The sequence below is a fragment of the Sinocyclocheilus grahami genome, unplaced genomic scaffold, assembly GCF_001515645.1.
Source record: "Sinocyclocheilus grahami isolate Dianchi unplaced genomic scaffold, SAMN03320097.WGS_v1.1 scaffold1298.1, whole genome shotgun sequence".
NCBI classification, from domain to species: Eukaryota; Metazoa; Chordata; class Actinopteri; order Cypriniformes; family Cyprinidae; genus Sinocyclocheilus; species Sinocyclocheilus grahami.
In genome coordinates, this window is record NW_015506477.1 from 81,166 (window position 1) to 95,940 (window position 14,775).

Consider the following 14,775-nt stretch of genomic DNA (forward strand, 5'->3'; position numbering starts at 1 on the left):
GTTTCTCCCAAGGTTTTTTCTCCATTCTGTCACCGATGGAGTTTTGGTTCCTTGCCGCTGTCGCCTCTGGCTTGCTTAGTTGGGGACACTTCATTTCAAGCGATATCGTTGACTTGATTGCAGATGATTGCACAGATACTATTTAAACTGGACTGAGCTGGATGATGACATCACTGAATCCAATGATGAACTGTCTTTAACTGAAAAATTAGTATTTACTATTATCATTTTGCATTATTGACACACTATTTTCCTAATTAATGCTGTTCAGTTGCTTTGACACAATCTGTATTGTTAAAAGCGCTATATAAATAAAGGTGACTTGACTTGACTTTTTACTGGACAACAAAATACTGATTACTGATTACAGCTTAAGTATGCTTTAGTTTGTTTCATGAGCGTAAAGTTCAAATTCATCTTGCAGTATTTAAACAATTAATGCCGTTTTGGCTCTGTTTAATGTGGAGTGACAGATCCTTGTAGCGTGGCGCGCCTCAGTTCAGTAAAAGCGGCAGCGCGAGGCGCACATGAACTGATCATCTCCTCCACATTAATACCAGTTTCAGCACAAATAATCATGACTAAACATCCGAAGGTAAGTTAAAAGAAAGAGTACAACTTTCGTATCCCGTCTCATGTAATCGCTCAATCAGTGTTTCAGCCGCGCAAAGACGTCAATATAACGTCTTGTAAACAATGTCATGTAACATCACATTTACCTCAGAAAAACATATTCGGTGACCATAAACTCATTAGTCAGCTAGAAAAATAAACTTTAGAGAGGGGCATTTTGCTTAATATATGCACCATATAACATATTCATTATAATTTTTACTGTTCTTCAATGTTTCATTTATTTTTGAATAAATCCATCAAGTTTTTGACAGCCACCATTTAAATGTTTATATTTCAAAAAACAAATCGAAGTAGAAGTATTATTATGTAGCTAATTGTAACTTTATTATTTAAAAAAAGTGTAATTTTAGCTGTTGTATATTACCCTATCAATCAGTCAATTTTAACCTTCAATATTATAGTAATGTAGTACCGACTGACTCTCATGTATATTTTACAGCATTAGTTGAGAGATTTTTTTTTCCTTGAGAAAATTTGGCATTTGTGAAAATTTGTGTCAAAACCCTAATTATTAATGTTTCATTTTTCTTTTCAGGGCTGATGAATTGAAAGTTCAAAATAACAGCATTGACTTGAAATATAATTTTTTTTGTAGTTTGTAACATTATAAATGTTTTTTTTTTTTTTGATCAGTTTAATCTGTCTTTGCTAAATAATCATATTAATTTCTGAATGAATTTCTGAATGAATTTCTGAATGAATTTCTGAATGAATGAATCAATCAATCAATCAATCAATCAATCAATCAATCAATCAATCAAGATCTGACCCCTAGTGTAAGTTACATAACACATCACTTTAAGCATACTTTTTGATCAGTTTAATCTGTCTTTGCTAAATAATCATATTGATTTCTGAATGAATTTCTGAATGAATTTCTGAATGAATTTCTGAATGAATGAATCAATCAATCAATCAATCAATCAATCAATCAATCAATCAATCAATCAATCAATCAATCAATCAATCAATCAAGATCTGACCCCTAGTGTAAGTTACATAACACATCACTTTAAGCATACCGTGTCTTGAGTTGTGCTCTCAGAGACACTGTCTTGCATGTTTCATGAAAGGCCCTTTATGTAACTCTGCTGGAAATGAACGCTTGAGGAGTGTTTTAGAGGATAAAAATATGACTTATGAGTGGGCCTATTGCAAACAGAAAACAGATGCTTACATGAGGTTTGGTACGTGGAGATGAGACAAATTTTGGATTTTTTTTTTTCATGTGTGTTGGTGAAATTAAGTTCTCAAAAGCAGTTTTGGGTTCGTTACTCAAAGTAATTTATTACTTGGTACTAGTTACTCCTTACAATAGTAATATTACGTTACTTATTACTTTCAGGCAACATTAATTAGTTACAATACTAGTTACGTTACTTTTCCTTCATGCCCCACAGAAGTTGTAATTGCGTATCTTACCCCAAAAAATTATATTCTATAATACAGGTGCATCTCAATAAATTAGAATGTCATGGAAAAGTTCATTTATTTCAGTAATTCAACTCAAATTGTGAAACTCGTGTATTAAATAAATTCAATGCTTGAGTTGATTAGCTGATTGGCATGTCACCATATTCTAATTTGTTGAGATAGTGAATTGGTGGGTTTTTGTTAAATGTGAGCCAAAATCATCACAATTAAAAGAACCAAAGACTTAAACTACTTCATTCTGTGTGCATTGAATTTATTTAATACACAATTTTCACAATTTGAGCTGAATTACTGAAATAAATGAACTTTTCCATAGCATTCTAATTTATTGAGATGCACCTGTATATTTCTGCCTCATCATTTGACCAAAATCCACATTGGCTCACAGTCAGAAGTTATTACAATAGTGATAGTGTCGTATTAACCTCATAGTGACTTTTAAGTGTTATATTAACTTCATTAATTGTCATGTGTAGCGAGTTAATTGTAGCTATAATTTGTCTTGTACCCATATACGAATATATTTCATGATGTATTTTATCAAAGGAAATAGCATAAGTTCGTAAGAAAATGTTTCGTTTTCGATTTTTAATTATTGTAATACAATTTATTTCAGGATCAGAGGGATGTGGGTGTATAATGCCACCCACCCACAGTAAAGTAAAGTAATGCCACAACTTACATAACAAAAAATCTGACAAAATCTATGTAATGGAAATATTTCCATCTGCTGAATATAAGCTTTTCCATATTCCAAGCTTGCCTGCTGCACTGGTGATTCATGTGTTAATGAGTCGTGAAAGTTATGAAAATAAATCTAGGAATTATTGGATTGTTGGACTTCAAATCAGAAGGGCTTAAGTCATCAAAATTAACTACGTAACGAGCTGTTTTATGGATGGTAACTGTAATATTATTACTGAAATCTTATTAGTAATTAGTTACACTACTAGTTACAAAGTAATATTATTACTGTAACTAGTCACTAGTAACTAGTTACTGGCCGACACTGCTCAACAGATACTTTTGTTAAGTTTGTTTCTTTGTTCTCTTTCCAGTTGGTGATCATGGCCGGGACGGTGCTGCTGGTGTACTACTTTGAATGCACAGACACGTTTGGGATCTTACATAACAAAAAATCTGACAAAATCTATGTAATGGCAATATTTCCATCTGCTGAATATAAGCTTTTCCATATTCCAATCTTGCCTGCTGCACTGGTGATTCATGTGTTAATGAGTCGTGAAAGTTATGAAAATAAATCTAGGAATTATTGGATTGTTGGACTTCAAATCAGAAGGGCTTAAGTCATCAAAATTAACTACGTAACGAGCTGTTTTATGGATGGTAACTGTAATATTATTACTGAAATCTTATTAGTAATTAGTTACACTACTAGTTACAAAGTAATATTATTACTGTAACTAGTCACTAGTAACTAGTTACTGGCCGACACTGCTCAACAGATACTTTTGTTAAGTTTGTTTCTTTGTTCTCTTTCCAGTTGGTGATCATGGCCGGGACGGTGCTGCTGGTGTACTACTTTGAATGCACAGACACGTTTGGGATCCATATCCAGGGCTTCTTCTGTAAGGATGCTGAGCTGATGAAGCCGTACCCCGGGGTGGAGGAGAGCAGCTTCATCCCTCCTCTCATCCTCTACTGCGTGGTGGCAGCTGCGCCCACAGCCATCGTGAGTACCACTGGCTCAAGATCACCAACAACACACTAGTTCATTAGTGAGCTCGACTTGTTTTAGGGTTTTTATGTTTTGATTTTTAGTTTCTGGTGATGTAATCAACTTTTTAAATTTTAAAGGTTCAGTATCCTTTTGCTTTTAATGCTATATGTAAACATGAACAACAATCTGGTCTTTCAAAGCTCAGAGGGGGTGGGGAATTTACGTGACTAAGTTTTAATACTTAGGGATTTGAACAAAATCTAAGTCTGTGATGGTTAAATGAGAACTGCTCATTTTAAGATCGGTGGTGGAAGACGATTTTATCACTGAATTATTTATTTTGAGAATTTCTGTCATTTTAGGTGAACTATTCCAACAAGTGAACTGCACAATTTGAGGAAAATATGATATTGAGATTTTTTCTGATTTAAAATTGTGACAGTGATTTAAAAACTAATTTCCAGGTTTCCTGTGCTTTTTGGCAGGGCTAAACAATTTGGCCAAAATGTTATGATTCTATGACAATATGGCTATATAACAATAACAACAACAACAACAATTATAATAATAATAATAATAATTATTATTATTATTATTATTTATTTTTGTTGTTGTTTTATTGTTATATAGCCATATTGTCATAGAATCATAACATTTTGGCCAAATTGTTTAGCCCTGCCAAAAAGCACAGGAAACCTGGAAATTAGTTTTTAAATCACTGTCACAATTTTAAATCAGAAAAAATCTCAATATCATATTTTCCTCAAATTGTGCAGTTCACTTGTTGGAATAGTTCACCTAAAATGACAGAAATTCTCAAAATAAATAATTCAGTGATAAAATCGTCTTCCACCACCGATCTTAAAATGAGCAGTTCTCATTTAACCATCACAGACTTAGATTTTGTTCAAATCCCTAAGTATTAAAACTTAGTCACGTAAATTCCCCACCCCCTCTGAGCTTTGAAAGACCAGATTGTTGTTCATGTTTACATATAGCATTAAAAGCAAAAGGATACTGAACCTTTAAAATTTAAAAAGTTGATTACATCACCAGAAACTAAAAATCAAAACATAAAAACCCTAAAACAAGTCGAGCTCACTAATGAACTAGTGTGTTGTTGGTGATCTTGAGCCAGTGGTACTCACGATGGCTGTGGGCGCAGCTGCCACCACGCAGTAGAGGATGAGAGGAGGGATGAAGAAACCATTGTTCTCCCATTTTGAGTTCATTAAACTCACAGTATTATATTTTTCATAATATAATATAATATAATATAATTTAATAGTTATTATTATTTAAAATAAAAAAATCCTACACAGTTGATGTTGATTGTTGCACAATTAGTGAAACTGGCATCTATGAATCTCTGGCAGATGGATTTGTAAAATAGAGATAAGTTTAAATAAATGATCCAAGTAAATAATGGACTATTTCAATAAAGATTTCTGCAGTTTTATTTTTTTTTTGTGATTGTTGGACATGAACACCAGAGGGCACTGCAGTACCAGCATACAATAAATACTACATACATGCCTTATTTATTTTAGCTCAAAGAATTCAGTAACTAAACTATTTTAATTTATTTGTAGATTTGTATTATTATTAAATTAGCAATATTATTACTTTACATTTCAATTAAGAGCAGGTGTAAAACATGAAGGGGAAATGAAATTTAGTCTCCAGAGTGAAGTTTCAGTGTGACTCATATCCTTTTAATAACCACACGGATCATAAAACATCGACCACTAAAGACAAATTACAGTGAATACATTTTATTTCTGTTGAGAATGATGGTCTCAGTTTTACTGCCTTTGTTTGGGCCTTTATCAGAAGTGCAATGAAGCAGTTAGGAGTTACAGAGGTCATTTTTCAGATTAGACACACCTTCAGGATGTATATAATATTTTAATTTGACTTTTTATCAAGAATAATTACATGATAATTCATCCCAGTATGGACGTTCTGTTATCACACGTATATTTATTTATGTATGTATGCATTTATTTATTTATTTATGCATGCATGTATATTTATTTATTTATTTGTTTGTTTGGGATATGGAGACTGCAGGTAAGTATCGTGGAGAAAATGCCACAATACAACCAAAATTGGCTTCATTTTCTGAAGGGGAAAAATAAATGAAATAATGACTGCATAATTTTATATTAAAAAATAATTTAATTTTTATATCAAATATGACCCATGATCGCCTTTATGACATTCACCAAAATATAAAATATGCATGTCAGAACATCTTGTAGGTTTCTTGAACCTTTTTAATACAGTATGGGACAGTGTAGTTCATCTTTATACCTCAGTCTGTATCTCAAGCAGCAGGTTTTCAGCGTTTCATCTGTGCTGTATTATTCAGAGACGATTCCATCATTCCAAGCACAGAAATCAGCTCATGTGTTTGCAGCCTTAAATAAGCCAAAGTGAGTTTGACTCCAGAGATACAAAGAACTGCAGCAGCCACCGCCTCTTCTCGTGGATTTTTCCCTCCCTACGACACAAACTTTCTCTCCTCTGTGTGGGAGAACATGAAACTAAATAGAACCCCTCCTTTGCGTTTGCTAACTTCAGAAATGGTCAGTGGCTGAGAAATATCTGACTTCAAAGTGGCCTGTGAAATGCTGTACCTTTTAGGTGCAAATCCCCAAACGGCTCAACTTTTGTCATTATCATTTCTTTTCAGCTCAAACACATCCATTTTATGCTAATTATTCCATCAGCGGGTCTTTCTTAGTAAATTCTGTCTTTTGACTTCTTGTTTAGTTAACTGTTTTTAGTTTCACTAGAGACACATACATGTCCAACATGTGACTGATGCTGTAAAAAAAAAGTATGCATCCAATTTTATCCTATACATTCCCTCTTGTTGTTTCTTTTTTTAAACTTTAACATAAATAAATCTTCTAAAGACACATTTTGTGTGTGTGTGTGTGTGTGTGTGTGAGGAACAGTCTCATATTTAAGTTTTAAATTCTCAATTATCTTACATTTCTGTTTAGATTGAAAATTGGTGCATAAAGTATAAACAAAATTAATCATAACCAAAATCCATTGTCTCTGAAGGAAAAGAAAAAAGACAGAGAGAGAGAGAAAGAGAGAGCTTTGTAAAGTGTACATATGGATTTGGAGCAACATGAGGGTGAATAAATGATGACGGTTTTCATTTTGGGCTGAAATATTGCTTAATTTCTGAAAGTATTTATAACATTTGATATTTACGGCTTTGAATACGGATTTTAATATTTATGCCTTGTGCCAGGAGTCAAAGTATGAATTTTGTTTGTTATTGTATCGTCATTATTGATATCATTAGTGCGAAACACTGTGTTTAGCTACAGTTGGTTTACTCCAAATAATACAAGGGCATAGTGAGCTGATCATTAGAGGTTCACTCAATTTCACGCCACAAAAGACTTGAAAACCTGATTTTGCGCATAAAATGGAGGTATTATAGAAACTATAGAAATAGTTTGATGTACTGTGTCATTCTAACATTCACAGCACAAAGTCCCTGATAAAATCAACAGATCACTGGAGCTATGCAAAGTCCCTGCCTGCTTCAAACGCTCCACCATCGTCCCCGTCCCAAAGAAACCCAAGATAACAGGACTTTACGACTACAGACCTGTGACTCTAACGTCTGTGGTCATGAAGTCGTTTGAAAAACTGGTTCTGGCTTATCTGAAGGACATCACTAGACCCTTACTGTCAACCCTTAGTCAACATGGGACTGCACTTCATCCTGCAGCATCTGGACAAATCAGGGACTTATGTGAGGTTCCTGTTTGTGGACTTCAGTTCGGCCTTCAACACCATCATTCCAACATTCCTCCAGACCAAACTAACCCAGCTCTCGGTCCCTAGCTCTATCTGTTAGTGGATCACCAGCTTTCTGACTGATAGGCAGCAGCTAGTGAGACTGGGGGAATTCATGTCAAACAGCCGCTCCACCAACACTGGTGCCCCTCAAGGTTGCGTCCTCTCACCACTGCTCTTCTCCCTGTACACCAATGACTGCACCTCTAAAGACCCCTCTGTCAAGCTCCTGAAGGTCGCAGATGACACCACACTTATCGGCCTCATACAGCACGGTGATGAGTCTGCCTACAGACAAGAGATTGAGCAACTGGCTGTCTGGTGCAGTCTTAACAACCTGAAGCTCAACACGCTCAAAACAGTGGAGATGATGGTGAACTTCAGGAGAAACCCCCCAGCACTCCCCCCACTCACCCTCATGCAGTCTTAACAACCTGAAGCTCAACACGCTCAAAACAGTGGAGATGATAGTGAACTTCAGGAGAAACCCCCCAGCACTCCCCCCACTCACCCTCATGGACAGCACTGTAGAAACAGTGGAGTCATTCAGATTCCTGGGCACCACCATCTCTCAGGACCTGAAGTGGGACACCTCGACTCCGTTGTAAAAAAAGGCCCAACAAATGTTGTACTTCCTTCGCCAGCTGAGGAAATTCAACCTGCCACAGGAGCTGCTGAAACAGTTCTACTCAGCCATCATTGAGTCTGTCCTGTGTTCATCCATAACTGTCTGGTTTAGTTCAGCTACAAAATCAGACACCAAAAGACTACAGAGAACGGTTCGGACTGCCGAGAGGATTGTTGGTGCTCCCCTGCCCACCCTTCAAGAACTGTATACATCCAGAGTGAGGAAAAGGACTCAGAAAATCACTCTGGATCCCTCACATCCAAGCCATCCCCTTTTTGAACTTTTGCCATCTGGTTGGCACTTTGGAGCCATAAATACCAGGACAGCCAGGCACAAGAACAGTTTCTTCCCCCAGGCAATCTACCTTATGAACAGTTAAATGTTTCCCCCATTGTGCAATAAAGATATGTTCAATAACCTTATAATTATTTGTTACCACCTACATCCTAGTACATCCCTGCATCCCACTCTATTCTACTTCTATTCTATAATCTATAGCACAACTGTACATACAATTTATTTAAATTTATTTTATTTTATTAAAAAAAAGTGTCTATTTATATTTACATATGTGTGTATTTTTATTGTCTGTGTGTTGCTGTTGTCTCTGTGTACTGGAAGCTTGTGACACTAAAACAAATTCCTTGTATGCGCAAGCAATAAAGCTCTTTCTGATTCTGATTCTGATTTATGTCAGACTTCAAAACGCTCAGAATTTGTCATGGTTATGGCATCAGGACCAAGAGCTCATTAACATATTAATTGACACATTTACATATTAACGCCTATTCCTGATGAACCAGAGTGAGCTACTCCTGTTTTCATTTGCATACAGATGTCTTAAAGGTTCAAACCAAATAAATAAACTAAACTAAATTGCGTTAAGATTGAAAACTGAAGCAATTGTTACACCAGGTTTGATGACATTGATACCAAAACTTTGACACCTTAGCATAAGGGCTTAAATGAAGAATAGAATTCCTGCAATTCAAGGGATGAGCAAAAGATCAGAAATATTCTAATAGACATGAGTCTCGCTTGTGTTTACATGAGATGCATTAAATGCTTGAATCTAATGATTTTTCTCTTGTCTCCACAGATATTTATTGGTGAGATCTCCATGTATATCATGAAGTCTACTAAAGAAGCTCTCATAGCCCAGGAGAAAACCATTGTGACGGGCGAGTGCTGCTACCTAAACCCTCTCATCCGCAGAATCATTAGGTTTATTGGTGAGTCTTTGCTTTCTACTACTAACTTAGCTTTTTATTATTAACACTTAAGCTCAGTATCCTTTGGTTCCAATATGGATTTGTCAGTGGCTGAAACTGATATCTTGGGAGCATGGTGAGATAATGCATACTTATATATATAATTTTTTTTTTAATCTAATAATACATTGACAGTCATTTTGGGGTGGATACTGTGTGCATATATTAGGGCTGGGACGATAATGTCTTAATTTCTGGAAGTAATATTGGATAATTATATATATTATATGTCTAAAAATAATTCACATAATTAATTCATGCAGCATTTCGCTTCCTGAAGCTACAATTATGTGTTTCCTCACTTCCTGTGGAGAGCTTTATATGATTGTGCTATTCGCAGGTTTTTTGCTACTGGCTCAGCAAAGCAAAGGAATTTTATTAATTATTTAGTATGGCAATTAATGTGTACAATAATCTTTTGAAGGAAAAAGAAAATGAACAGACATCCCTTGTTTAAACAGGAGAGCACATAGAGTGATGACAGAAACATCTGGAGTTATTTGTCATAAATAAATGCAAAGCAAAATGAGACATTTGTTAGTATGTTTATGGGATGATTGGTGTAAATGTATTGAAATAATAAAAAAATGAGACAAGATCATGCTCTGTGATTAATGGTAAACAAAACATTGGCCTGCAGTTTGCTAATTAAATCTTAAAAATTATTCATGTATATTGGTGAATGGCTATAATTTAAAATTATTCATTTAACAAAGGTATCGTAAACGCTCACATTGATAAAAAGATCAGTGCACATAAAAATGTGCTGAACTATGTTTTGAGGACAAATTTGTACCCAGAAGTGCGTTAAATCTGACAAAACCTAATTTTGCGGGACATCCTCATTTATTTCTGTTAGAGTGTGGGTTAAGGATTGGTTATAGAATTTATAACCAGTGTAGCTAAGTATGTGTGCTTATTCATTAGGTAGGTTTTGACACCTTGTCCATTGCAGATTATTTGTTAATGGCTTATTAATCAACTTAACCCATTAATACTACTTCTACTGCAGAAAAAAGTACTAAGCAAATATCACTAATAATACTTTAGTGAGCTCTCAAAAGTAAAAGTGCACCACGGATCCAATAAATCTTTGACTTTGTTAGGATGGTATGATTTACCTGGAGATTTTAAAAGTGCAAGTTTTCAAGCAAAACTGCTGAGCTGTGGCTGTTTTATTGATTAGTAACAGACCGAACGAACAACACTACCTCCACAACACATCCGTTTTAAATGTTTGCTACAGACATAATGACAGAAACAATCAACACAACTTTCTAATAAAACTTTCCCTCGCAGTGGTTCTTTGATGCATTCATATTTACAGGATGTTGGTTTCAGTACACATGTCCATGCTGCCCACCCAAAGCCTGACGTAAAATAAAACGAGAAACATGGGGAGTGTTGCTTTGCTGGATGTGATGCATAATATAGCAGAGACTCTGGTAATGGTGTCCTCTGAGGCTTGGGATTGCGGTGATGTGGACCATCGGATTGCATTCTTGAGCAATTGTGGCCGGAGAGTACAGTATCCTTTGTCTATCTCTCTCCAGTAGCTCAACTTTTTGCTCACCATGAATTGTAATCTACTTCACATACGCACAGTTTCACGGTGAAGCAAGTCGGTTACCATCGTATTCCACAAAATCAATTGGAAAACGTCCATCTGAGAGAGTTGGCATAACTAGAGGACATCATAATTACATGCATAAGATACTAAGCTTAGTAGAGTAGTTATGTTTGTGCCAGATGATGTATGCAAATGTAGCTTTTGCTCTAGTGGGCATTTGTAATTACTTCTGGTTGAAGATAAAAATAACATCGTTCCATCAAGACCGCATTGGTATTCATAGGCATCCTCCAAGCCCTTGTCTGATTTGCTTATATTTTCGAGACTTGATTGGGAGCAACAAGATGAATAGTTTTCTGTTGTTGTTGTTTTTCGCCGCAGGTGTCTTCGCGTTTGGCCTGTTCGCCACCGACATCTTTGTCAACGCCGGCCAGGTAGCAACTGGCAATTTGGCGCCGTACTTCCTGAGCGTCTGCAAGCCAAATTACACCGGGATGGATTGTCGCTTCAACCACCAGTTCATCGCCAATGGAAACATCTGCACTGGGAACCAGGTGGTGGTGGAGAGAGCCAGGAGGTCCTTCCCATCCAAAGACGCTTCGCTCAGTGTCTACTCCGCCGTCTACATTACTGTAAGGCACTGCAGTGTGGGTTTTGTCGGTTATGTGTTGAACTTGATTTCAGCTGGCTCATACTTCATGGTTTGTTTACCTGGAAAATACATTTGCTTTACACAAAAGTTGTCCCAGCCAGGACCAAAGCAATTAGTCTTGAAATATAATTGGTCCAAAATCCAAATGTGTTCATGTTCCGTTTTGGACAGACCCTGAAAAATGAGGATGCTTGAAAAATGGCCTGTTGTTTTAATTTAGTGTCATGTATTGATTTTACAGGGAAAACATAGTTGAACTGCGTTTTTTTAAACGGATATCTGTACAGCTTGTTTTTATGCAAAGTTGTTACCGATACTAATTTAATTTCACAACTGTGAATCCCAATTTAGATACCAAAACCAAACACTAATATGCTATTAAATACACATTTAAGAAATTAAATATTATTATCAATGTAAATAAATAAGTGTTTGATGTTTTTCAGGTATTTAACAGCAGTATTCAAGCAAACATTTTGGGGGAAAAATTATATATATATATATATATACAGTGGGGAAAAAAAGTATTTAAACATAAGTATATAAAAAGTACACACATATTGATTTACATTGAAAAATGTGTACACATGTACAGTATTTACCTGATATCACCTACTGTACATTGCCATACAAAGGCAATAAGTGTAACCACACATCTTGCCAAAACTGAAATAAATTTTCTCACACTGATTTTGAGTAATGTTAGAGATAATCCAGAAAAAAAAGAAATGTAATTAATACTTTTATTCAGCAAAGATGCATTAAATTGATCAAAATAAAAGATTATAATAGTTATAAAAGATTTACAAGAGATTTATTATATTTTTAAATAAATGTTAAAATGTTATTTTGTACTTTTTATTTGTCGAGTCCTGGAAAACAAACTTTACACACACACAGTTAATTAGTTAGTTATTCACTGTTTTTACTGTATTTTTCATCAAATTACTGCAGCATGAAGTCTGCCATACAAAGGCAATTAGTGTAACTATACATTTTGTTGAAATTGATGCGAGAAATCAGGTTTCTTACACTGATTTGGAATAGATCTTCAGTGTGTTGATGTCAGGTTAGTGATGTTGAATCGCAGGGTTTGTGATGAAGTCTTTTATTTGGTTGAAGTGAGTTTAGAGCAGCTCTCTCTCTCTCTCTTTCATGGGAATAAGAGGTTATTTACTCTGATTCCATTCTCCATAATTGGCCATAATTTCCCTGAGGTGGAGCGAGCGGCGTTTATTTATTTAAGCTTGATTTCCTCACAGTCACCTGCTGCATATACAGCACCCATATATGCACCATACTGAATAAATCGGTTCCTGAGCTTGTGTGTGTGCGCTTGCCTGTTTCAGATGTACATCACAAGCACCATCAGGACAAAAAGCAGTCGTCTGGCCAAGCCTGTACTTTGTCTGGGAATCCTGTGTGCTGCTTTCTTGACTGGATTGAACCGTGTATCAGAATACCGCAATCACTGCTCAGACGTCATCGCTGGATTCATATTAGGAAGCTCCATAGCTCTTTTCCTGGTGGGTTTCATTGTTTTACACACACACACACACACACACAATATATATATATATATATATATATATATATATATATATATATATATATATATATATATACTTAACAAAATAACAAAAGCAACACTTTTGTTTTTGCCCCCATTTTTCATGACCTGAACTCAAAGATTTAAGACTTTTTCTATGTACACAAAAGGCCTATTTCTCTCAAATATTGTTCACAAATCTGTCTAAATCTGTGTTAAGCCAGGCTCACACTACAGGAGTTTTAAAATCCTAACCGATTATAAAATCTGGTTGCCGCACACACATAAGGAGAATCTTTGCAGATTATCTTCTCTCAAATCTTAAACATGCACACACTACAAGATTTGAACATCATGGCGCATCACACACTACAAGATATTATTAAGAATATCATGCCAGACGGAGCGCCTCACGTGATCGCCTCGTGACCAGGGGCGTGTCTACGTGGTGGTCAGGGGTGGCACCGGCCCCCCCTGAAATCTGGCTGGCCACCCCAGGTTTCTAACTGCATCTGGCAGTGGCGGATCCTGTGTAGGCAGCTGCCTAGGACTGCTTTCTTCTCTTCTTTATACTTAATTTTAAGCAGTTTCTATAGCGTGATCTTAATGGCAAATGACGAGAGCGCATAATGTTATGCGATCCATGTAATGCGTGAACAAGAATCTCACCGCAAGAATCCGCAAGCGGATTTCCTTCACTCATACAAAACTGGACGTGTGCTTTTAACTATACATTGTTTTTTATTTTATTTTATGAATTGGCTCTGCTCTCGCTCAGATATCGCGTGTACACGCTCAAACGTTGTCCTCGCATCACTGAACACCAGAAGAGCTTTTTTTTCTAATTCAGGTGAAGAGTAACCAAGGCTTTTCTTACTAAAATGGAAGCAAACTGGTTATAGTCAGCCTTCTCTAGTTATCTTAAATTGTAAATATGCATTTTTTATAAAATTTTTTCTAGTGCCTTTGTATTTTGTTGTTTTTGTAGGCTATACAATAAAAGCGTATACCAACTAGAAATAATCACTGAGGGTGCTTCTGACATTAGTGAGGGTGCTCGAGTCTTAATGCACATTTTCACATATTTTGTCCCATCTATTGCTATGATTATCACTATGTCAATCACTGCTACTTCGAGAGCGAATCCAGCGTTAAATATGCGGATGTCATTCCCGAAACTTTGCAACGTGTGTGGCCGAAAAACAAAGTTCTACATTTTAAATTTATTATTGCCTAGAAAGCTCGTAAAGCGCGCTCCTTTTTTAACTACTAAAAACTGTCACTCTTATTTCATCGTGATCTCACAAAGTTCTGTTATGACCAATGAATTTCACACTGTGCAATTAATATATTATTAACATTGTCGTGCAAACACTCTGTATGTTATAATGAAAGGATTCGATTGGGATCAGCACAGAACAAAAACTGGTGTGTGTCGCAGCCATTAGCTAAACCAGCATACATTCATGAGGATGATGAAAGTGTTTTAACTTGAGTAAAGCCCCCAGACCCCCTGCTCGTGA

At 35.9% G+C, this 14,775-nt stretch overlaps 1 protein-coding gene across 1 annotated transcript in view; it reads left to right on the top strand.

Annotated features, from left to right (window-relative positions):
- The first annotated feature begins 3,565 nt into the window (after positions 1-3,565).
- Positions 3,566-14,775, top strand: part of plppr1 (phospholipid phosphatase related 1) — a 14,841-nt gene continuing 3,631 nt past the window's right edge. The window contains exons 1-4 of the mRNA XM_016254980.1: positions 3,566-3,763; positions 9,310-9,442; positions 11,433-11,683; positions 13,053-13,229. Coding sequence (XP_016110466.1) covers positions 3,584-3,763; positions 9,310-9,442; positions 11,433-11,683; positions 13,053-13,229 — 741 coding nt within the window. The 5' untranslated portion in view covers positions 3,566-3,583. The remainder of the gene's footprint in view (positions 3,764-9,309; positions 9,443-11,432; positions 11,684-13,052; positions 13,230-14,775) is intronic.